This window comes from Ruditapes philippinarum, unplaced genomic scaffold, assembly GCF_026571515.1.
Source record: "Ruditapes philippinarum isolate M1 unplaced genomic scaffold, ASM2657151v2 ctg1360_1_1_1_1, whole genome shotgun sequence".
Classification (NCBI taxonomy): domain Eukaryota; kingdom Metazoa; phylum Mollusca; class Bivalvia; order Venerida; family Veneridae; genus Ruditapes; species Ruditapes philippinarum.
The window spans coordinates 112,441-138,416 of record NW_026860762.1 but is presented as its reverse complement, the minus strand read 5'-3'; the positions used below and the strand labels follow the sequence as shown (position 1 = coordinate 138,416).

General features: G+C 32.4%; 1 protein-coding gene across 8 annotated transcripts in view; it reads left to right on the top strand.

The window, feature by feature from the left end:
- Nucleotides 1–25,976, top strand: part of LOC132713318 (uncharacterized) — a 190,645-nt gene that overhangs the window by 97,986 nt on the left and 66,683 nt on the right. For 5 of the 8 annotated variants that reach the window (XM_060695861.1, XM_060695853.1, XM_060695860.1 and 2 more), the window contains one exon: nt 1,166–1,740. The exons of the other annotated variants lie outside the window; for them this stretch is intronic. In XM_060695861.1, coding sequence (XP_060551844.1) covers nt 1,174–1,740 — 567 coding nt within the window. In that variant the 5' untranslated portion in view covers nt 1,166–1,173. The remainder of the gene's footprint in view (nt 1–1,165; nt 1,741–25,976) is intronic. 8 annotated transcript variants of the gene reach the window in all.

Below are 25,976 nucleotides of genomic sequence, written 5' to 3'. Positions count from 1 at the left end.
ACATCTTATGTGACAAGGTTCATAACTCTAGCACCAGAATTGCAAGAATTATCTCCCCAAAAACTTAGATTTATTTACTAGAAAAATGTTATTTTTTATTTCAACTTTTTTATTTTTAAAGGTATCTACCTCAAACTTCAAATACTTATTCCTTATCATCAATTACATTTTATGTGACAATGTTCATTACTCTTGAAGCAATATTTACAGATTTATCTCTCTTTGAACTTAGGATTTTCTTTAAGAAATATAATAACTTCTTTATTTTTTAAGGTATCTACTTCAAACTTCAAATATATATTTCTTATCATTACACAAATGTTGTGTGGCAAGGTCCATAACTCTAGCATGACTATTTCTAGAATTATTCCTCTTGATCTTGGAATTTATGTTAACAAATGTTATTTTTTTACTATAACTTAATACATAATTATACATAATTGATTTTTCTTTCATAGTTTTGTCTTCCTTACTGCGTCCAGTTTTTTATTAGTCGAGCTTCGCTGTCTCCTGTGACAGCTCTTGTTTGTCTATTATTCGGCTGTAACTTTGTTATTTTTGAATGGATTGTCTTCAAACTTGAACATCATAATAATCTTCAAGGATAACACTTAAAAATAACCAGACAGACCTTGACCTTCACTCATTAATGACCTTTACCTTTTCATTGTTTTTGCTGTAACTGGCTGTAACTTTGCTATTATTGAAGGGATCAACTTCATATTATAACAGAACATACTTAAGGACAAGACACCAGCACGTGACACCACCAGCACATGACTCCACATCGTGACTCCATCACGTGACTCCACCACGTGTCTCAACCACGTGACTCCACCATGTGACTTCACCACGTGACTACCATGTGACTCTACCACATGACTCCACCATGTGACTAGAAATTGTTGAATTGATTTTGGCCGCTCAATGTGGCCCAAATAATATCTACTTCTGTATATGAACATTTCTAACATCAAATCTCAGGGCCAATATGGCCATCTAGAGATTGTAACAATGCTTTCATTATAAGTCAAAGTTCATGGTCCCTTAACTGGACCCAGCTTTCAGGGCATACATGTACAAGTGTTTGTGATCAGTCATAGTTAATGTTGGTTTTCCTTGGATTCTTACAAATTGTAGCTAAAAATATTTTTTTTCTTTCTAGAAATCAAGATGGCACATGAGATACATATAAAGAACAACAAATACCGGCAGTGGGTTAAGGCTGGCCTAGGCTTGGGTTATCTTAAAGAGGGACTTGCGCCATTTTGTGATGGCATAGGAAGACAGCAGCACAAAGATATTATAAACCAAATACAACAAACTAAGACTCCTCAACCAAACATACCATGTGGCGCCTGTCAGATAACAACTCTCCAGCCAGATCATGTCCGAGTCTCAAAAGGGATATGTCCCCTCAAACAAGATAAATGTAACTGTTGTTTTCCAAATAATAAGGGACCCTGTCCAAACAATATATGTGGTGCCATCTATGACAGCATTATACAGTATCATGCATCAATGCCACCAGTACCTTTTTGGAAAAACAGTGATGTCCAACAGTGGTCGGAAGACCCCTGGAGTGTCATTAAATGTTTTATAAATGCTCCTGGGTACAAGGACAAGACATCAGCAGTCGACACGGATTGCACTGGGTTGCTTCATGTTATCATAAATAACAAGTACTTTCATAGCCATATTGGATGCAATGTTACAGGACCAAACAATCTTTTTTCAAAGGTAACTCCATTTGTATACTATATGTTTATTTTAAATTTTGTAGAATATTAGACTTTACTGTAAGATTAAAATGTTGTCTGTTAATTGCGTTTAAAAGTAAAAGAGATAATTGTTACCTTAGTGTAGTTATTATGCCCCCACTTCAAAGAATAGGGGGTATATTGCTTTGCATTTGTCGGTCAGTCAGTCCGTAGACCAAATGGTTTCCGAGTGATAACTAAAGAACCCTTAGGCCTAGGAACTTCACACTTGGTTTGGTGATTGGTCATGACCAGCAGATGACCCCAATTGATTTTGGGATCAAGGGGTCAAAGGTCAAGGTCACATTGACCTTGTAGGTTAAAACGGTTTCTGATCAAAAACTAAAGAACGCTTAAGCCTAGGAACTTCAAACTTGGTATGGTGATTGGTCATGACCAGCAGATGACCCCTATTGATTTTGGGGTCAAGGGGTCAAAGGTATAGGTCACATTGACCTTGTAGGTAAAAACGGTTTCCGATCAATAACTAAAGAAGCTTAGGCCTAGGAACTTCAAAATTGGTATGGTGATTGGTCATGACCAGCAGATGACCCCTATTGATTTAGGGGTCAAGGGGTAAAAGGTCAAGGTCACATTGACCTTGTAGGTAAAAACGGTTTCCGATCGATAACTAAAGAACGCTTAGGCCTAGGAAATTCAAACTTGGTATGGTGATTGGTCATGTTCAGCAAATGACCCCTTTTGATTTTGGGGTCAAAGGTCAAGGTCACATTGACCTTGTACAGTACAGATAATGAGGAATATGCAAATTTCTCCGAGTATCAAGTAATCTCAAAAAGCGTGACTCCTAGTGGATTATAAATTTCTTGTACACAAAAGAGTGACTCGGCATCGATAACGAGTGACAATTAGGTCCGCGGGACTCCGTGAATCTCCGAGCCAAAGAGTGACTCCGAGTAATGGTTTGCTAGATATGTATTCATTTATTAATATATTTTTATGCTCTATCTCTAAAGTGAAAACAAAAGTAGACAACTTGATTCATTAATATCAAAAGAAAAGAATAACCGATGATTTCCCACACCGATAAGTGTCATATTTATCAGTTCATAAACATGTAAACATACCGCGAGGTCAGTGTATTAGACTGTTCATATCAATTTTTCATTCAGGGGGGAAGTTACGATCTAAACCAGTCAATGACCCACAAAAAAGTAGACTGTGTCGCAGTGTTTTGAGATAAGAAGTGATAAAACGGAAGTTCTAGATGGAAAACCAGATGTGAACTTTTCCATTCTTAAAATAGAAAATGCTAAATTTGGACTGGAGATTCCAAAAGTCATACTTTTCGTAAGTTTGAGCCAATCGTGATTTTCTTGAGCCAATTTAATTATATTGGAGCCAATTTGCTAACTGGCTCCTGCCAGCGCGAGCCCTGATGGTAAATTGAAAACAACAACGGTAAAAATCATCTTTATTTCCGAATCGTAATATAAAATGAAATGTAAAATGAGATTGCACTTGCATTTATTTACACCAGCTAGACACCGACATGGAGTTACGCGGTAATTCTCTCTCGGAGTCACGCGCTCTTATTTTCGTCTGGGAGTCACTCTCATCACACGTTTCTCACGCGGAGTCACTCGTTTTTATGGACAAATACTCTCGCAGAGTTGCGAGTGGATTCCTCGATCCTCCGAGGATTTTGCATATTCCTCGTTATCTGTACTGTATATGTGTATAGCAAAAACTTAAAAAATCTTCTTTGAAAAAAAACAAATAGCTAGAGTTTAGATACTAAGCTTAAAACATCTAAAACATCTTCTAGTGAGTGTCTAACAAGTTTGTTGTAATAAAAGCCCTGGGGTCAAAATTGCCGGTGACATTGATTTTCCTTATATGTATATAGCAAAAACTTAAAAATCTTCTTTGAAAAAACATGAATAGCTATAGTTTAGATATTAAGCATGAAACATTTTCTAGTAAGTGTCTACAAAGATTGTTCAAATAAAAGTCCTTGGGTCAAAACTGGCCCTGCCCTAGGTGTGTCATTGTTTTAACTATAATGTGTAAAGAAAAAACTTTACCATCTAGACCTTAGATGTTTAGCATGAAACATCTTCTAAGGGGTTTCTACCAAGTTAGTTCAAATAAAAGCCCTGGGGTTTAAACTGGTTTAAACTCCAGGCCCGGCTCTGTGGGCCTATATACAGGTGAGCGACTTCAGGGCCATCATGGCCCTCTTGTTTTCCAAATCCCAAAAAAATCCCTATCCCGAAGTCGGTGATTTTTTTTTTCATTTGATTTGCGATCCCCAACCAGTTAAAATGTTATTCATAGAATTACAAAAACTTTTTTTATTCCAAGTAAAAAAGGTACAAACATTTTGTATTTGGCATTGAAAATTGAATTTATTATTAAAAAAAATAAATGTTTACCCCAATTATTTACCATAAATATATTTAAACCCCTTGTTAAACATTCAAGCATGTTCCCTTTTAATTTAATTAAAAAAGCCTGGGTTAAAAGAAATCGAAAACCCTTTTAATATTTGAACTTTTGGGCCATCATGGTTATTGCAAAACAAAAATTAAAAAGGAGGCTGATTAGAAAAAATACAAACATTTTGATTTGTGACGAAATGTTTCAAAAAACTTTAATTTTATCAGTTTGTAAAAATTAAATTTACTATTAAAAGGGAATTTTTCACATCTATTATGCTGGACATTTTTTTTTTCCCAAATAAAAATTTCCACAATTTTTAATTTCCCTTATTAATAAAAAATTTAAAGTTTTTAAAAACAAATGTCCCCAAAATTGCAATGAAATATTAAGGAATGAAGAAAAAGCCTTGGAAAAAATTTAATGCGGAAACTTTTAAGAAAGAAAGTACTTAAAAATGGTTTAAAAAAAATTTTTATTTGGCTTAAACAAAAAATAAAATGTATTTAGCTATGTTGTTTATTAAAACCGTTTTTATTCAATTAGGGCCAGGTTTTAAGAAATTTAAATTTTATAAACCCGCATTTTATTGAAGGAACAATGAGGCCCAATTTTATTTATCGAATGATAGCCCCCTTTTTACCCAAGATGCGGGTTATTGAGCTTTTCCCCTCGAGCCCCGGCGTGAATAAACTTCCAAATGAATTAATAAATAAAATTTATATCAATTTGAAAATTCTTTATGGAAGTTACTTTTAAAATGATTAAAGATTTACATGCAGGAGTTTGAAAGTTAATAATAATTCCCCTTAAGGGTCATAAAATGATTTTCCCATAATGCATAACAAGGTAGTAAAAACTTAAAATATCTTCTTTTAAAGAACCCAAAGAGCTAGAGCTAAGATTTTTAGCATGAAACATCTTCTAGTGAATGTCTACCAAGTTTGTTCAAATAAAAGCCCTGGGGTCAAAATTGGCCCCGCCCCAGGGGGTCATTGATTTTCCCTATATGCATATAGTATAAACTTAAAAAGTCTTCTTTTAAAGAACCCAAAGAGCTAGAGCTAAGATATTTAGCATGAAACATGTTCTAATGGATGTCTACCAAGTATGTTCAAATAAAAGCCCTGGGGTCAAAACTGGCCCCGCCCCAGGGGGTCATTGATTTTCCTTATATGTGTATAGCAAAAACTTAAAAATCTTCTTTGAAAAAACCCAAATAGCTAGAGTTTAGATATTAAGCATGAAACATCTTTAAGTAAATATCTACAAAGTTTGTTCAAATGAAAGCCCGGGGGTCAAAACTGGCCCTGCCCCAGGGGTGTCATTGTTTTTAACTATATGTGTATAGTAAAAACTTAAAAAATCTTCTTTTAAAAAACCCAATAAGCTAGAACTTAGATGTTTAGCATGAAACATCTTCTCATGGGTGTCTACCAAGTCTGTTCAAATAAACAAATAAAAGCCCTTGGGTAAAAATTGGCCCGGGGGGATGGGGGGGGGCTATATACAGGTGAGCGACCCCAGGGTCATCATGGCCCTCTTGTTATCTCACCTGATCACAAAGTACTCAAGGTTGATCTTTTGTGATCACTCTACGTCCGGCATGCATCCTTCAAAAAATGGCGTTTAACTCTTAACATCTTTTATACCAATTGGCTGATATTTTAAATCTAAGCAGTAATATTTCTAGCATGAAGCCCTTTAAAATGATTCAAAAAATTCCATTCAATGCTAAATTCTGGTTGCCATCGCAACCAATAGAAAAACCTAAAAAAATTTTTAAATCAGAAAGCGCTAGAGCTTAGATATTTTGCATGAAACTTATTCCAGTGGGCACTACCAAGTTTGCTCAAATGAAAACCATGAGGTAAAAATTCCATGTCCATGGGGGCCATTGATTTTCCTTATATGTATGTAGTAAAACACACACACACACAATTTTCTTTAAAAAAAACCAGAGCGTTAGCTTAGATATTTAATATGAAACAACTTCTAGGAGTTGTTTACAAAGTTTGTTCAAATAAAAGCCTGGGGGTCAAAATTGGCCTTGCCGCAGGGTGGAAAATGATTTCCCTTATCTATAAATAGAAAAAATAAATTTTCTGTTATTCTACAGAAGCTTAGATATTTGGTATATAACTTTGACACATGAAACTCTACACAAATTGTTTAAATTATAGCCCCACCACCACCCTGGGGTTACATCGATTGACCTTCTATGTTTATAGTAAAAAAATTCTTTCCTGAATCTAAAAGATGGTAAGCTAAGTTTCCGTAACAATCAGCGACTTCATAGCAGCCATTGACTTTTCATAGCAAACTGTAAAATTTCATAGCAACCAGCAAACATTAACTTTCCATGGCAACGAGACAATCTACCATTTAATTTTATATAGGGAACTTACTGACAAGGAAACCATTTATTTTATGGAACTGTTGCCTCCCCCATTAAGGGCTCCAGATAAGATGCGTATACACATGAAAATCACAGGTTTACACATACTGTTGAAATTTTAAGTGTAAAAAAATCTCACAAGAAATTGTGATTAAGCAATGAACAACATTTTTTCCACATAACCAAAACTTAAACTTATTGCTGATCACAAATTAGTGAATAAGTTTTGTTGAGAGTCGCTCATTTCCGCACTTTCAAAACTTCAAAATGAAATCAATTTTTTGTTGCAATACTAAATCCCAAACAGCAGACGATGATTTACTACTCTTCCCTTTGTAGTGGGGCTGTAAGCCAATCTCAGAGTCTATGTTATGTAAGCGAGAACACAATAACAACGTAAACAAAACTACAGACTGTGACTTCAGTGGTCCGAACAATATAACCTGACAATAAAATGATTATATGTAAAGATTAAATGACAGTTTGTGTCAGGTTAATAAAACATGGGCTATTTTGTTTATTATGTAGACAGTGTTCTGTCAGGGCTCACGCTGTCGGTCGCCATAGTCGCCATTTGCGATTATTTGATAAGATTGGCGATTATTTTTGCATTTTGGCTACAAAATCTGGCGATTATATTTTACTTCCAACAGTGTTTATATAAGGTGTAAAAATCGATAATGAATGCAGTAGACCCAATTAACACCAGCGGGGTGCATTTAATTGAGTGTCAACTTTTTACCGGTCACGTGCTGCTAACTATATTGCCCGAGGTGATAAAATACATGCGAGATGTATTATTGTATAAGTACTTTAAAGATATTGTCCAGCATTTATAATAGCCATCAAATATCCGTCAATTAGCCACAAAAATCGTTTTAAAATTGTTAAACTGGAAATTGACTTACCCAAAATTTACCGTGAATTGCAGTAATTGCAAATTTTGTTATTTTTTTGTTTTAAGCTACTTAACTAAATCGCCAGTGGAAAACAATGGTAAAATATTTAAAAAGTATAAACTTCCAAACAACTATTTGCACAACAACCAAAATTGTGAATATTTCTTCAGAAAACAGGAAAAATCCGATTGTCACATATTTTCGCGACACCGATAATTTTGATATTTATTTAAAGGTGAAATAAGCTATGTTCTGTTTAAAAATCTTTACTACTATGGCAGAAAATTTGTATTACATTGGTGATGATGATATTTTTCAGTAAATTATTCAGAAAAAAGGCTTCATTCTGTGAATGAGTTTGCAAACTTGTGTTATTTCTATAGGCTAATATGACCTAGATCTACTCCAGTTCTGTGTGAAATTTGGAAATTGACAGTGGTTATAGCTGACAAAATTTGAGTAGAACAAACAAAAAAGTTGTCTGATAACAGCATTATGTAAAGTTATAATGAATCTTTAATATTATTGTTGTACAGTAATTATACTAATTATAACGTTTTTATTTTGTTCTATAATAACAATTAAAGTTGTGGTTCTATTTAAAAAAAGGTAGTTATCAATATACACAAATGTGTCAGTTTATTTGAGAATCCTTATAAATATTTAAATGTAATGTTTATTTAATCAACTGCTTATGTTGTTAATCGCTAATTCGTGTATAGTCCGCTGAACTTTTGGCTATTATTTTTTTAAGTTGAAAATATTGGCTATTATTTTATTTGAGCCAGTGTGAGCCCTGGTTCTGTGCTTTGTCAGATTAATAAATCATGGGCTATTTTGTTTACTATGTAGACAAATGGTCTGTACTTTGTCAGATTTATAAATCATGGGCTATTTTGTTTATTATGTAGACAGTGTTCTGTACTTTGTCAGATTAATAAATCATGGGCTATTTTGTTTACTATGTAGACAATGTTCTGTACTTTGTCAGATTAATAAAACATGGGCTATTTTGTTTATTATGTAGACAGTGTTCTGTACTTTGTCAGATTAATAAAATATGGGCTATTTTGTTTACTATGTAGACAATGTTCCGTACTTTGTCAGATTAATAAAACATGGGCTATTTTGTTTACTATGTAGACAATGTTCCGTACTTTGTCAGATTAATAAAACATGGGCTATTTTGTTTATTATGTAGACAGTGTTCTGTACTTTGTCAGATTAATAAAACATGGGCTATTTTGTTTACTATGTAGACAGTGTTCTGTACTTTGTCAGATTAATAAAACATGGGCTATTTTGTTTACTATGTAGACAGTGTTCTGTACTTTGTCAGATTAATAAAACATGGGCTATTTTGTTTACTATGTAGACAATGTTCCGTACTTTGTCAGATTAATAAAACATGGGCTATTTTGTTTACTATGTAGACAATGTTCCGTACTTTGTCAGATTAATAAAACATGGGCTATTTTGTTTACTATGTAGACAGTGTTCTGTACTTTGTCAGATTAATAAAACATGGGCTATTTTGTTTACTATGTAGACAGTGTTCTGTACTTTGTCAGATTAATAAAACATGGGCTATTTTGTTTACTATGTAGACAATGTTCCGTACTTTGTCAGATTAATAAAACATGGGCTATTTTGTTTACTATGTAGACAGTGTTCTGTACTTTGTCAGATTAATAAAACATGGGCTATTTTGTTTACTATGTAGACAATGTTCTGTACTTTGTCAGATTAATAAAACATGGGCTATTTTGTTTATTATGTAGACAGTGTTCTGTACTTTGTCAGATTAATAAAACATGGGCTATTTTTGTTTACTATGTAGACAATGTTCCGTACTTTGTCAGATTAATAAAACATGGGCTATTTTGTTTACTATGTAGACAGTGTTCTGTACTTTGTCAGATTAATAAAACATGGGCTATTTTGTTTACTATGTAGACAGTGTTCTGTACTTTGTCAGATTAATAAAACATGGGCTATTTTGTTTACTATGTAGACAATGTTCGGTACTTTGTCAGAAGATAAGTGTCAGCCATCATCAACATCGGCGATTTGTCGATGAAAATTTGAACAGCCAAACATATTTAAGAATATAAGTGCGAAAACAAAAGGCTTTTTTTCTTATTCATAAAGGGCTTTATTAACCCAGCAAAACATGTCACATACTTGCTGATAAGTTACGTTCAACCATCGCAAAAAAGAGAGGTTGCTCAGCTAGATTAATGTTTACCCATAATGTATTACTAGTATAACATGATATTGCATATGCAAGTTCAAATAGTAAAAAAGATAATATTTATCATTTATAGGCAAGTTATTTCAAAATAACACTATCAATTCCAGAAAGAATGACATCTTTTTTTAGCAAGCTCAGGATGAGCTTTTAGGATCAATGAATATCCGTCGTCTGTTGCCCCTCCACACTTGTTTATTAACACTCTAGCGGTCACATTTTTGCATCAATCATCATCAAACTTTGTCAGGTTGCTTATCTAGGTAATAGCTCGGATGATTTCGAACATGGGTCATCTCGGATGAAAAACTAGAGCTAAAATAGAGAAACCTTGCTAACACTCTAGTGGTTACATTTTTTACTCAATCTTCATCAAACTTGGTATGCTTGTTTAGGTAATTGCTCGGATGAGTTCGAATATGGGTCATCTCGGATGAAAAACTAGGTCACAGGAGCTAAAAAAAGAAAAATCTTGTTAACACTCTAGTGGCTACTATTTTGATCCAAGTATCCTGTAAAGTGGTCAGAAAGTTTAATTTGATGATTTCTAGGTCAAGTGTCAATATGGCTCACCTGGGTCAAAAACTAGGTCACACTGCTCAAATATGGATAATCTTTGTTAACACTCTAGTGGTCACATTTTTGACTTACCTGTCATGAAACTTGGTCAGAATGCTTGTCTAGGTAATGTTTGGATGAGTTTGATGGGTCAAGTGAGCGATCAAGGGCCATCTTGGCCCTCTTGTTTATAAAATAGTACTCGAAGCCCTTCGCAAAAGTTTTTAGCTGACAGGGTGAGCTTTTGTGATTGCTTTTTGTCCGGCATCCTTAATTCTTTACTTTAAATGACATGTTCTCATTAACCACTAAGCCAATTTTACCCAAACTTCACATGAATGTTCCTTTGGTGGTCACCTTTAAAATTTGTTTAAGAATTTAATTCCATGCAGAACTCTGGTTGCCATGGCAAACAAAAGAAAAAAACAAACTTTAAATACCTTCTTTTAAAAACCCAAAGAGCTAGAGCTTAGATTTTTGGCATGAAACATTCTTCTAGTAAGTGTCTCTCAAGTTTGTTCAAATAAAAGCCCTGGGGTCAAAATTGGCAGCGCCTCAGGGGGTCATTGGCATAATTAGTAAAAGCTTTAAAGAACCCAAAGAGCTAGAGCTAAAATATTAAGCATGAAACGTGTTCTAATGGGTATCTACCAAGTTTGTTCAAATAAGAGCCCTTGGGTTCAAATTGGCCCAGCCCCAGGGATCATTGTTTTTCCTAATATGTTTTTAGTAAAACCTTAAAAAATCTTCTTATAAAAACCCAAATAGCTAGAGTTTAGATATTAAGCATGGCACATGTTCTAGTGAGTGTCTACAAAGTTGGCCCTGCCCCAGGGGTGTCATTGTTTTTGTATTTTCTGATCGCAAGATCAGTAAATACATAGCTAACATCCACGGTCTAACACAAATTTTCCTAACAGACCTAACAACGCAAAGTAGTTCTCACTCAGAACTGCTTAAAAACCAGCAATTTAAAATAAAGAATAATTTTTAATGTATGCATTTAACGAATTACAGTGCATTAAAAGTTTAGAGTAGTCAATAGAAATATGAGGTTACAATCACAAATTTCGCGGATGAATATCTTTTTTACCCAATGAAAAATGTTCGGCTATTTTCGTAAAGCTTAATCAATGAAAATGCTATTTTTAGCTATGTCGATTATCGAATACTCCAGAGCGTAGTACACAAATAAATGTGACTGTCGAGTAATGGAATACTTGTCGGACTGTTTTGGCGAGAAGATTTTCGCTAAATTATTTTCATCAGTGTTTAACAACAGGTTTATCGTGAACAAAATACCTCGAAATTAATAAGGATTACAAATACGAAATGAAAATTCTCAATTTTAGAATTACAATATATTTGTTTTTATTCACGCTAAATACGTATTACTTCACTGTGGTGCAGAGGTAGCGCGCTCGTTTAGGGTGTGAGAGGCCTAAGGTTAAAATCCTTGTCGAGGCAACATTTTTTTTTGAAGTGTCTTTTTTAAGGAAGTAGCCACGATATGCAAGGATAAAGTGTGGCTGTAATAAAAAATGAAAAATGATTTTTGATGCAACTCTAGGCATGCAAAATTCCATATGTATCAATCACAAACTGTTAAACGCAGTCACTGCGTAAGATGAATAATAGTATATAAAAAATTAAACTTATACAGGAAAGATCAGAAAATACCACAGAGCATGCAGCCCTTTGATTAACTATATGTGTATAGTAAATACTTAATAAATCTTCTTTTAAAAAACCCAACGAGCTAGAGCTTAGAAATTTAACATGAAACATCTTCTAATGGGTATCTACCAAGTTTGTTCAAATAAAAGCCCTTGGGTTAAAATTGGCCCCGTCATGGGGGGGGGTCATTGATTTTCCTTTTTTTTGTGTAAAGTAAATACTTAAAAAATCTTCTTTTAAAAAACCCAAAGAGCTGCAGTTTAGATACTTATCATGAAATACCATCGAGTGAGTGTCTACCAAGTTTGTTCAAATAAAAACCCTGGGTTAAAAATTGGACCCATGGGGGGTGGTTCATTGTTTTATGCCCCGGAAAGGAGTCATATTAAAATCGCACCATCCGTCTGACCTTCCGTCCGTCTGTGCGTCCCCACTTCATTCGTAATCAGACTGTAACTTTGTCATACATCGAGGGATTTTGAAATAAGTTGGCACAATTGTCTACCACATCAATATGTTGTTTCGCGTCCAAGAAACACGTCCCTACCTCAAAGGTCAAGGTCACACTATCATTTTGAAGTTTCACATTTAATTTATCACAATTAGAATTAATAGGTACATATAATAGTGTCCGGGCTGTAAGTTTGTCATGCATTGAAGGATTTAAGAATAACTTGGCATAAATGTCTACAACATAGAGACGATTTGTCGAGTCAAAATAATGCTTTTTGGCAGCATTTGTCACTTGGGTGACAGCTCTTGTTCCCTATATGTGTGAAGTAAAAACTTAAAATCTTCTTTTAAAAAAGCTAAAGAGCTAGAGCTTAGATATTTAGCATAAAACATCTTCTAATGGATGTCTACCATGTTTGATAAAATAAAAGCCCTTGGGGTTTACATTGACCCCCCGGGGGGGGGGGGGTATATACAGGTGAGTGACTTCAGGGCCATCATGACCCTCTTGTTACACATGCACTATTTCAGATCCAAATATGAACTTTGTGATATCAGTTTAAGATTTTGTTTTATATCTGCTTTCATTTGTATTAATATATTACTTGTTCCTTGTCATGGAGAATATTCATATTCAGGTGAGCGATTGTCCCTCAATTCCAATATCTAGTAGAAATTTTAAAAGGGACTAATGCACCTAAAATGTCAAAATAAAAGATGCTCCATATAGGATTCCTTCAATGCAATAAAATTGATTTTCAAATAAGGAAATTTGATTTGATTTTTAACCAGGTTTTCCGAAGGAAAAAAACTGGTTATTAGATTGAGGTATGTCGGCGGGCGGGCGGGGCGGGCGGGCGGGCGGGCGGATGGGCGGACGGGCGGGCGTAAACAATTTCTTCTGTGCGCAACTCCTCCTACATTTCTCAACGGATTTTTGACCAAACTTTCACAGAAGCTTTGTCATTAAGTGCCCTGGCGCATATTGTCGGGGTTTTGCGATTAGATAATATTTGACCTAATTATGGCCCTTTGTTTTTTTTCCTTATATAAAATATATAGTGAACAATTTCTTCTGTGCGCAACTCCTCCTACATTTCTCAACGGATTTAGACCAAACTTTCTCAGAAGCTTTGTCATCAAGTGCCCTGACACATATTGCCAGGGTTTTGCAATTGGTATATATTTGACCTAATTATGGCCCTTTGTTTTTTTTCCTTATACAGAATATATAGTAAACAATTTCTTCTGTGCGCAACTCCTCCATCATTTCTCAACGGATTTTGACCAAACTTTCTTAGAAGCTTTGTTATCAAGTGCCTGGCACATATTGTCGGGGTTTTGTGATTGGATAATATTTGACCGAATTATGGCCCTTTGTATATTTTTTCCTTATACAGAATATATAGAGAACAATTTCTTCTGTGCTCAACTCCTCCTACATTTCTCAACGGATTTTGACCAAACTTTCTTAGAAGCTTTGTCATCAAGTGCCCTGACACATATTGCCAGGGTTTTGCAATTGGTATATATTTGACCTAATTATGGCCCTTTGTTTTTTTTCCTTATATAGAATATATAGTAAACAATTTCTTCTGTGCGCAACTCCTCCTACATTTCTCAACGGATTTTGACCAAACTTTCTTAGAAGCTTTGTTATCAAGTGCCTGGCACATATTGTCGGGGTTTTGTGATTGGATAATATTTGACCAAATTATGGCCCTTTGTATATTTTTTCCTTATACAGAATATATAGTGAACAATTTCTTACAGTGCGCAACTTCTCCTACATTTCTCAATGGATTTTGACCAAACTTTCACAGAAGCTTTGTCATCAAGTGCCCTGGCGCTCACTAAATTCCCATGTTTCTTCCAAGACATCATTCAAGTATTTTTTTAAAATTGTGAACATACTTTTCTTGATATCGCACAAAACACCACACGCCAATATTGTTGACAAAAGAAAATGACAAGAGACGCAAATGCAAAAATTAAGCAAAAATAAAGTACTGTTTACCTTTCTAAAACATTTTGGAAAAAAAGGCGAATAGACAACATAAAATTTCTCAATCATTTTTGTTTGAGGAATATTAAAAAAGCCATAATTCCTCCTAAAAGTTCAATTAAAAACAAATGCCCCTTCATGACAAAGCTTCTGTGAAATATTTTGCTGAAAACCTGGTTGCATCGCATTGCGATGTTCCTTGTTATGAGATATATTGCAACGTAGAATGACTTGGGGACACAGACTGACTGAAAATGCCAATATTACTGATACATACATACAATACATTTAAAGAAGAAAAAAAACATTTTTGAAAATTACCGAATTAAACATAATTATTTGTATTATTATTTATGTTGTAGGAGATAAAAAGACTCAAGGAAGAAGATTCTCCTCAACAAAAACAGTTAGAATTTCAAAAGGCTAAATCAGGTATGCTTCAAATGTATTAAGAATATGAAAAGGCTAAATCAGCTATGTTATATAGAATATGAAAAAGTTATATCAGGTATGTTATATAGAATATGTAAATGCTAATTCAGGTATGTGATTTAAATATGAAAAGGCTAAATCAGGTATGTTCTTAGGATATGAAAAGTCCAAATCGGGTATGTTATATCGAATATGAAAAGGTTCTATCCGGTATGTTATATAGAACATGTAAAGGCAAAATCAGGTATGTTTTTCAAATATGAAAAGGCTAAATCAGATATTTTCTATAGAATAAGAAAAGGCTAAATCAGGCATGTAATATAATCTATGAAAAGGCTAAATCATGTATGGTATATAGAATATGTAAAGGCTAAATCAGGTATGTGATTTAAATATGAAAAGGCTAAATCAGATATTTTTGTATAGAATAAGAAAAGGCTAAATCAGGCATGTAATATAATCTATGAAAAGGCTTAATCATGTATGGTATATAGAATATGTAAAGGCTAAATCAGGTATGTGATTTAAATATGAAAAGGCTAAATCAGATATTTTGTATAGAATAAGAAAAGGCTAAATCAGGCATGTAATATAATCTATGAAAAGGCTAAATCATGTATGGTATATAGAATATGTAAAGGCTAAATCAGGTATGTGATTTAAATATGAAAAGGCTAAATCAGATATTTTGTATAGAATAAGAAAAGGCTAAATCAGGCATATAATATAATCTATCAAAAGGCTAAATCATGTATGGTATATAGAATATGAAAAGGCAAGATCTGGTATGTTACATAGAATGTGAAAGGCTAAATCAGGTATGTTGTATAGAATATGAAAAGGCTTAATTTTTTGATTGTTGTCATTAACTAGCTTCAGTCTGTTCAATATTTGCTGATTTACTGATTTGTCTTTACATTTCAATGAGGCCCCCTGTGATGTGTTCTATTTCTTTTATATATTTCTGTGATAATCTGTCCAGGCCTATACTTATTTTCTGTATCATTTACTCATTGATTTGTTCTTAACAATTTGATGTCATATAATCATTTAAATTACAGAATGGCGGGAAAAGCTGATAGAACAGTATCACAAAACCCTGCTGCAAGTTCCTACAACACCTTTACAACCAAAAAGTGAAAAATGCAGTTTTAAAGACATTTATATTAGACCAAAAATAACCAAGGACATAAAAAGAGAAAAGGGTGAGACAAAGGAGGTGGAGGTTAAAACAATGTCAGAAATCTTCACAAAGGAGGGAGTCCCCAAAAAATCTGTATATGTTCTAGGAGATGCAGGGTCAGGTAAAACTAGTTTTTGTAAATATCTGGTCAACTGTTGGTGTTTGGCACACAGTGAAGAACATGAAGCTGGCAATGAAAATGATGATGGCAATGGTGAACCTGAAGGCGACAGTGAAAAACATGGAGATGACGGTAAAAAACATGGAGCATGCTATGAAAATGAAAATGGCAGTAGTAAACCTGAAGGTGACAGTGAAAAACATGAAGGTGACGATGGAAATCAAGGAGGTGTCAATGAAAATGAAAGTGGCACTGAGGAACAAGGAGGTGATAATGAAGAACATGAAACACATGGTGCTGGAGGTGTCAATGAAATTGAAGATGGCAAAGAGAAACACAGAGGTGATTTTAAAGAACATGAAAAAAAGGGAAGTGATATTGTAAATGGAGAGGTAAAGGGGGCACATAGTAGAGACATTGAAAATGAAGAGGGCAGTAAGACACATCAAGGTGTTATTGAGAAACGAGGGAATGAAAAACATGTGGGTGACATGAAGAAAATTGGAAGTGACAGTGATGACATTCAAGATAACAACGATGACTTAGTACACTCCGAATCCCACAATGATGACTCTGATGGTGACTCAATGCCTTCCGAATCTAACATTTTATGACTCTGATGATATTTTAACAGGCTTTAAATTTGACAGTGATGGCTATGTTGATAGATTAAATGACTACATATTCGACAGTGATGACACTGATGATATCATAACAGACTTTAAAATTTGATAGTGATGGCTCTGTTGATAAATTAAATGACCCTGAAATCCCATAGTGACGGCTCTGATGGTGACTTAAAAGAGACTGAAATTTGACAGTGATGACTCTGAATATGATAACAAAAATTATGAACTGAAATTCAATGGTGTAAAAGAGATGAAGAAATTTGATTTTGTATTTTACATCCCTCTTAGACAGTATCAAAACATTGACACTATTGATGAAATGCTTCAAAAACGTTATCAAATGAAAATGTTAAACACACTTATTGAAGAGGAATCCTCTAGAGTAATGATTTTGCTTGATGGCTTAGATGAATGGTCCTCTGAAAATGTCCCAGAACATAGTATCTTTAAGGAGTACACAATAATAACAACTTCGCGGCCATGGAAATTTCATACATTAAGATCAAGTGATGTGGAGATTGAACAATCACTGAAACTGAAAGGGTTTGATTTTAGATGTGAAAGGGAAATGGTAGATAGAACAGTCTCACAATTAAATGTAAGCAGACATGCCAATAAAGAAGCTATAGAATGTAGGGAAAATCTAGAAAAAAAGTCTCTTGAAAGTTTAAAAAAGGTACCAATTATGCTACAACAACTAATATGTCTATGGTTTGATGGTAAACTCGATAAAACTTCAAGATGTGCCATCTACACCGGTATGTTAGAATTATTCTTCACCTGGAATGACATGAAAACTACAGGAACAAGTACTCGACTCATGAAGGGTGCCCAGAAAGTAGATCTTCCTAAATATTTAGCCGATAAAACCAAATTAAGATTAAACCGCCATTTCATTTATGAAATATCACGGTTGGCTTATGAGACACTATTTAATTGTCCGAAGGATAAATCCTTGACATTTGACATTTGTATGTTTGATGAACTTGAAATATCAGATGAAGTAAGAGAAAATTGCTTGAAACTTGGAATAATTACAGAAGATGAATGTCCAAGTTTATCTGTATCAGAACCACCAAGCTCATTGTTCTCTTTTATTCACAAATCAATGCAAGAATTTCTGGCTGCAGTGAATATTGGCATCAATTTCAATGCAAAAATGTGTTCATCAGATAGTACAGGAAATGTTGAATTAGCCAAGAAATTTATTAATGAGGTTTTTCAGAAATGTTCAAAAGTAAATGACTTATTAGAGCAGTCAAATGTTATCATAATGCTATGTGGTCTTGAACCTAGATCAGCAACACATGTTTCAAAATACATATATGATACTGTGTCAGAAGACTCTCGTGTTCAAGAATACAGGAAAACAATAAGTCAGGACATTTATAATAACATTAGTAGGGATCATGATTGTATAACTGATATTCAAAAGCTTATGTTTGACTCAATGGAAGAATTCAATGCATCATGTAGTAAAGGAAGTAATCCTGTATTTTATGTAGGAGATTTGGTCATTACTGAATGGTATCAGTATTGTGATATTGTTTGTTCAGGTATTGACCAGCATCAAATTGTTCCTGACTCTGTTCTGTCTATTAATGTAGATAAAATCAACACAAAAAATGTTAAATTTACAAAATATTTACCAATGTTTCATCATCTTGAAAAAATTGAAATAAGATATGAATATCAAGATGAGTCTGGAGGGATATTCAGTACACAAAGTGACAGTACACAGAGTAATGAACAGATAATTGATGAGATGAACAATTGTGTTTCTGAGACAATTAAAGTAAACACTTTAACATTAAAATCTCTGTCTCTAGCTGGTATCTCTTACTCTGACAAGTATTACCCAGTGTGTAAAACAGTTGTTAGTTACCTACCTAGTATGATCAATCTTGTAGCAATATGTATGAGATATATAACAATGAGTCATGATGATACTACTACATTTTGTAATTTTCTTGAGGGAACCAGTCATCTTGAACAAATATATCTTGAGTGTGTTAAATGTGAGTGTAGGAAGCAGCATGATGTAAATTTATCAAAACATCAACAACTTCAGTACCTTGATTTGTATGATACTGTTAGTGTGATAGATGCTGATACTACAAACCTTGAAATATTTAATCCTGCAACTTTGAAAAATAGTAATTATGAGAAAATATTTGATATTATTAGAAAATCTTACAAATTAAAAGAACTTGAATTGTATGGAGATTATAACAATGAATCTCAATTATATCATACCACCATAACAAAGAGACTAGTCACAGTATTACCATTGTTACACAATCTCAGTAAGCTAAAGTTATGGCATTGTAGGTTAACTGACAATATAATACAGTTACCTTTAGAGATGAAGAGTTTAAAGTACATTAATCTTTTAAAGGTCATAATGAGTTTGACAACATGGCAGAAGTTTGTTGATAGTCTTCCTGGTATACCTCATACTGTAGATGTGAGTTTAGAGTACTGTTATATAACAGGAGATGGGAAGGAGTTTAATGATGTTAGGTTTACATTGAGATCACAAGGACTTAAAGGAGAGAAGGTACATGATGCTAAACAGTATGTAAAAGATAGAGATCAGTTATTTCATGTTAAAAGTGATGATTTATGGTTTGACTTTTCAACCAAAAAAGTTGATAAAGTATACATGTAGTTTTACATAGTGTTTTGAACTATTTTTTTTCAATGATTAACAATAAAAAATAATGGTTTGAATCTTTAACCACATGAAATAGGATACATGACGTTAACATACGTGATTAAAACTAAATTATCCATGTTGGTAAAGAGGATGATATTTTTTGTTTCATTTTTGACAAAAAAGAATGATCTGAAAATGTAACACCAGTGAAATAAATACATGACGTTCAACATAAGTGATTAAACCCTAAATTATTTCATGGATAAAAGACATAATTATTAAAATAACACATTATCAGCAAAAAAAAAAGAATACTTAAGTTACATATTGATATGTAAATATGAATGTAATACTAATATTGATAAATAACAAGCCATCAAAACAGTTTATTAAATATCATTCTGATTCATTGTATAATATGAAATTGATGAAAGCTAATATTCAAATGTGTATTTAAACTAAATAAATGAAAGAAATGCAGTGAATTATCATATATTATATGATAGGATAAGGAATTGTATATGTAAATAATGGTTATATGAGAAATATTTAATGTATTTACAGTTGATTAATAAATACCAGTTAATATGATATAGGACTTAGTGACTGGTATATAAAAATACCAGTTATATGTTAAATATGCAAGTAAATGGTATAAATCAATACCAGTTATAAGATATAAAGAAAAATGGAATGGTATAAATGAATACCATTATATGTTATATTAACACAAAGGTAATGTTATATGTAAACATGTTATACAATATTAAGACAAATGGAATTATTTATAACTGAATACCCAGTTTGTATTGATATATATAGGACAAATGATTAACTTTATGTAATACTGGTTATGTGATATATTAAACAAGAAATGGTATATAATTTCAATACCGTATATATGTTATAAAGGAACAAGGGTTATTGTATAATAAATACCACTTATATGATATATAGTACAGTGGAAAACAGTATATCCTTATTAGCAAATTTATATTTGATATATAGGGTTATATGATACAGAGGAACAGTAAATGGTAGTATATGAATACCAAGTTATATAAGATTACAAAAACAGGTGATCAGTATATGTAATAACCAGTTATATGATATTATAGGGTATATGATTATATGATGGTTATATTGATTACAGAGGAAAAGTAAATGGTATATTGAAATACAGTTTATAAGAATATAAAACAGGTGACAGTATATGTAATAACAGTTGATATGATATATATAGGGGTTATATGATTTAAAGGAATAGAAATTGTATAATATGAATACCAGTTATTGATATATAAAACAGGTGATCAGTATATGTATAACCAGTTATATGAAATATATGAGTCTATATGATATAGAGGAATAGTAAATTGTATTAATATGAATACCAGTTATATTAAGATATAGCACAAATGATTCAGTATAATCTAATAAACCAGTATTAGATATATAGCGTTATATGATATTAGAGGAATAGTCAATGTTGTATTTTTAAAAGAATACTTTTGTTAGATGATAATATGACAGAAATGGTTATACATTAAATTGTTTTTTCTTACCTCATGTTATTATTTTAGTGATTCCTTCTTGGATTTTTTTTATATTATAAAATATTAAAAAAGTTAAAAAAATCAGTATTTATGTTTAAAACAATTAATAGTACAAGTTAAGAAACTGTGTATTATTCAAAGTGTAAAGTAAGACTCCACTAGGCATGTTGAATGTTGAATTATATCTTCTTGATTTTTGACATGATAGGTATTGGAGTTATGTTCTTGAGTTTCCTACTATTTCAATATAACTTACATGTATTAACTTGTGTGCGGAAATTTCAGATCATTCTTCAAAATACTTTTATCAATTTTAGACTCAAACTACTAAGCTTAGGTTAAGTTTTTTAGCGTGCAAAAATGGGCTATCTAAGAACTACAATTGAAAGTAAGAATATCAATTGACACATTGATTACCACAAGTACCATAAACTGTTTTTCATATTTAAGCCCCTTTTTTCGACTAAATAATTACTGTAAATTTACATGTAGCACTATCTTTAATAACAACTTTCAGGGTGAGATTAGAACTTCACACATATTTGGAGATAATAGAAAGTCCCAGGACCACGAAACGTATACACAGATATTGACCAGATTTAATTGACTTTTTTAAGTTAGAAAGTCTACATTATCCATCACTGGATAGTGAGCACACCGTGCTGTTGAGAGCTCTTGATATGAAAAAAGTGTTTAAATTGTTTATAAGCTAAGTCCGGTCTGGAAAAATAACAGTTTCATTAATATTGATTTAATTGCATTCTGATTATATTTTTCTTAGTATCATGTTTAACCAGTTTTCCGAAGGGAAAAAAAAACTGCGTTGATTAGATTGAGGAGTCGGCGGGCGGCAGGGCGGGCGGTATGGGCGGGCGGGCGGGCGGTAAACCAATTTCTTACTTGGTGGCGCAACTCCTCCTACATTTTCTCAACGGATTTTGAGCCAAACTTTAACAGAAGCTTGTGTCATCAAGTGCCCAATGAAGACGCATATTGTCGGGGTTTTGCGATTAGATCAATTTGACCTAATTATCCCCTTGTTTTTTTTCCTTATATAGATATATAGTGAACAATTTCTTCGTGTGCTCAATCTCTCCTACATTCTCAACGGATTTTGACCAAACTTTCTCAGAAGCATTTGTCATCAAGTGCCCTTGTCACATATTGCCAGGTTTTGCAATTGGTATACTATTTGACACCTATTATGGCCCTTTGTGTTTTTTTCCTTTATACTAGAATTATATAGTGAACAATTTCTTCTGCTGCGCAACTCCTCCTAATTTCTCAAACATATTTTACCAAACTTTCTTGAAGCTTTGTTATCAAAGTGCTGGCACATATTGTCCGGTTTTGTGATTGATAATATTGACAGAATTATGGCCCTGTTGTATATTTTATCCTTAATACAAATATATAGAGAAACAATTCTTCTGTTGCTCACTCCTCCTACAATTCTCAACAAGGATTGACCAACTTTCTTTAGAAGCTTTGTTATCAAGTGGCTGGCACGATATCTGTCGGGGTTTTGTTGATTGGATAATATTTGACCGAATTATGGCCCTTTGTAGTATTTTGTATCCTTATAACGAATTATTATGAACAATTTCTAACAGTGCGCAACTTCTCCTACATTTCTCAATGATTTTGACCAAACTTTTCACAGAAGCTTGTCATCAATGCCCGTGGCGCTCACTAAAATTCCCATGTTTCTTCCAAGACATCATTCAAGTATTTTTGTAAAATTGTGAACATACTTTTCTTGATATCGCACAAACACCACACGCCTATATTGTGACAAAGAAAATGACAAAGAGACGCAAAATGCAAAAAATTAAGCAAAAATAAATTCACTGTTACCTTTTCTAAAAATATTTGGGGAAAAAAAGGCGAATAGGACAACATAAAATTTCTCAATCATTTTTGTTGAGAAAATATTATAAAGCCATAATTCCTCCTAAAAGTTCAATTAAAACAAATGCCCCTTTCATGACAAAGCTTCTGTGAAGATATTTTGCTGAAAACCTGGTTGCATCGCATGGTGCGATGTATCCTTTATTTTTTGCCGTATTGAATACCCCCGATTATCCGTTTTTTTGATTTTACTATTTTATTAATTCTTTTTTTTGCTTGCCTGTAGGCTTCAGGGGCTCCTTTAAGTGAACTCTTTTTGCTGTGTGGATTTATAATGTTATATTTAACACAGGCAAGTAAGATATACATTTCTGTAAATTTAGATGATAGTTTATACTGTTACTAACAAGTATAACATATTTTTTAACCAAAACAAGTTATACAAACCATAGATTTATATGATTTATATACCTTCTTCCCCAATAGAAATGAACAGTTAAAATAAAAAATATACATGGCTTGCCAGGTGCAGTGTCTTATTGACTCTTTAAACTGGCTTTATTTCATCCTCGGTACACCTTAGGTATACATACCACTTCACAGCGTCCAGCTTTGTAATATATACCAGTTCTAAGCTGCGCCTCGAATATACTATACCAGTTCTCTACCCTTGGTTGAATGTCCATTTCTTAGTTTCCCCTCAAGGGATATAGTACCTGTTCTCAGCTACACCACAATATATATTTGTTTCTTGACTGCCCTTTGGAATATATTAGTTCTAACGGCGTTACCCTAAAGGGAGTATTCCATTTCTCAGGCATAAGTCAGTTCTCAGTGACCCCTCAGGGATATATACAAGTCTCCAGCTATACCTGAGGAATATATACCAGCTGATTCATAATGTCAATATGCTCTCTCACACAGACAGCCATATTTTATAGGTTATATTACTATCAGAATTTATGTTTCATATATAATTTAGTACAGATTGAATTAAATTTTTTAATAAACAATTCTGGCACATTTAGTTTTACCAAGACATTTATCACATAAAGGCATATATAAGATATATTTCTGTGATGTTAACATAATTATGATATGTAGTTTACATGTATGTAAAACATATGTTACATAAATAACTAAAATAAATGTTGTAATATACTGTCTATTAAAAATGCATCCTGCGTAATTAAAGATACTGTTATGAATACACTTCATTTGTGATGAATGATAGTTTCAGCAAATCTGTACTATGGGTTCCGACAATAGCTAAAATGTATATTTAATGTTTTCAGACAGTAAAGATATAACTCATATTTATTATAGTATGTTTAGTCTTTATGCTTGCTGATGTTAGTTTTATACCAAAATTAAGATGTGTTATATACAAACATTTAGTACACATGTCTTGTTTGTTACATGAAATTCTGATTGAATGTTATATAGTACATATGATAAAACATAATTAGTAACATTAAATAAATGTTTATTGTATAATTACAAGCTATTGGCAATCCTTTTATGAAGATAAGCTTATATTATTTTATAACAAGTAATGTTATGTGACATACATACATTTTAAACAGTTATACCTGTTTGTTTTAAAGCCCATTAAACTGAAAAAAAATGCAATCACTTTTTATTTTTAAAAACTTTCATTTTTTGTTCAAAAAGTTTCTAATTCATTTTTTGTTCAAAAAGTTTCTAATTGGCCATATATCTAAGCCATCTTGCTTTTTTTTTTTTTTTTTATTGCATTTTGGCAACTAGTACAGTTTATGATGAATAAAGTATTTTATATGGCATGTGAAAAATAACCATTTTGTTTACATTTTGCGACACTAATCATATTTTCTTTTCAAACTCACATTTTTCTCTGGGGATAAGATATCAACATGTTTGTAAATTAAATATTATGTACAACATAACCAAACACATATTCGCCCTTTTTACAAAAATAAATATCTATACATTTCTTACGTGTAATGTGCCTTTAAAACTTTGAATATATATGGAGTAAAATTCATCTAGTATATAAATAAACATATAATTACATGTAATTGTTTAATTACTAGGTATATGGATGTTTTTTTGTTTATTTATGTTTAGTATGTTATGTCTTATTAACATATGCATCAAACATGATTTATTTGTGATTTGGCAATATAGAATTATATCATTCAAGTAACATCTGTATACCTTTATGCACAATGTATTATGATGACAAATTGTTCATATTTATACTTAAGTTAAGTTAAGATAAGTTTAATGTGGAATATTGTCAATTGTATCATACTGATATATTTTAACGATGAACAATTAACTTGAAATGTAATTGAAAGTATCTAGAAAAGTAGACATAATTCTGTTTGAATAAATATAAACTTGTCTGAGAGCACTTATCAATTTGAAAATATGCCACAATTCTATTGCTTTATTTATCAGAACTTTGTTTGTTTATTAGAATAAGTTGGTTTGAATGAAGAATATGAAGTAAATAAATGATAAAAACTGTTTAATTTTGTCATAAGCAAGATGATGAAAACTAGCAAATATTAAACAGTTGCTATTTCGGTATTACATGGATATTAATTATAACTTTGTTAAAGTGTGTCTTGATTTGTAATTCTACTAATTGATAATTGATAAATTTATGGAGAACTATATGGGATTTAAAAAATATAGCAATACACACTTCCTTTCAGCCATTGATTGACTAAAGATTATTTTTTCGTATCATGTATGTACAACCAATTAAAATATAGTATTTTTTAACTTGTAGACTTATAAATTTCATCACTGTATTTAGAATGAATAGATACAACAAAAAATAACGAACATACTGTTCTATTAGTGCAAACTATAGTATGAATGTAAATTGTTTTTGATTAATTAAAAAAAGCTTAATATGTTTTTTAAATGGTGGCAAATGCATATCAGGTTAGAGAAATGTTAACAATATATAACTATTAGATTTTGTCACATAAACTTTATAGAGCACTGGGGATATGTTTTTAATGTAATACAATGTACTTTTAAATTAGTAAAATGTTTTTGTTTGCTTGTTTTGATAGCATGAGTTGTGTGACTGTTCGTAATAAAAAATATACAGAACTCATTTGTGCAATTATTTGTTTTTCC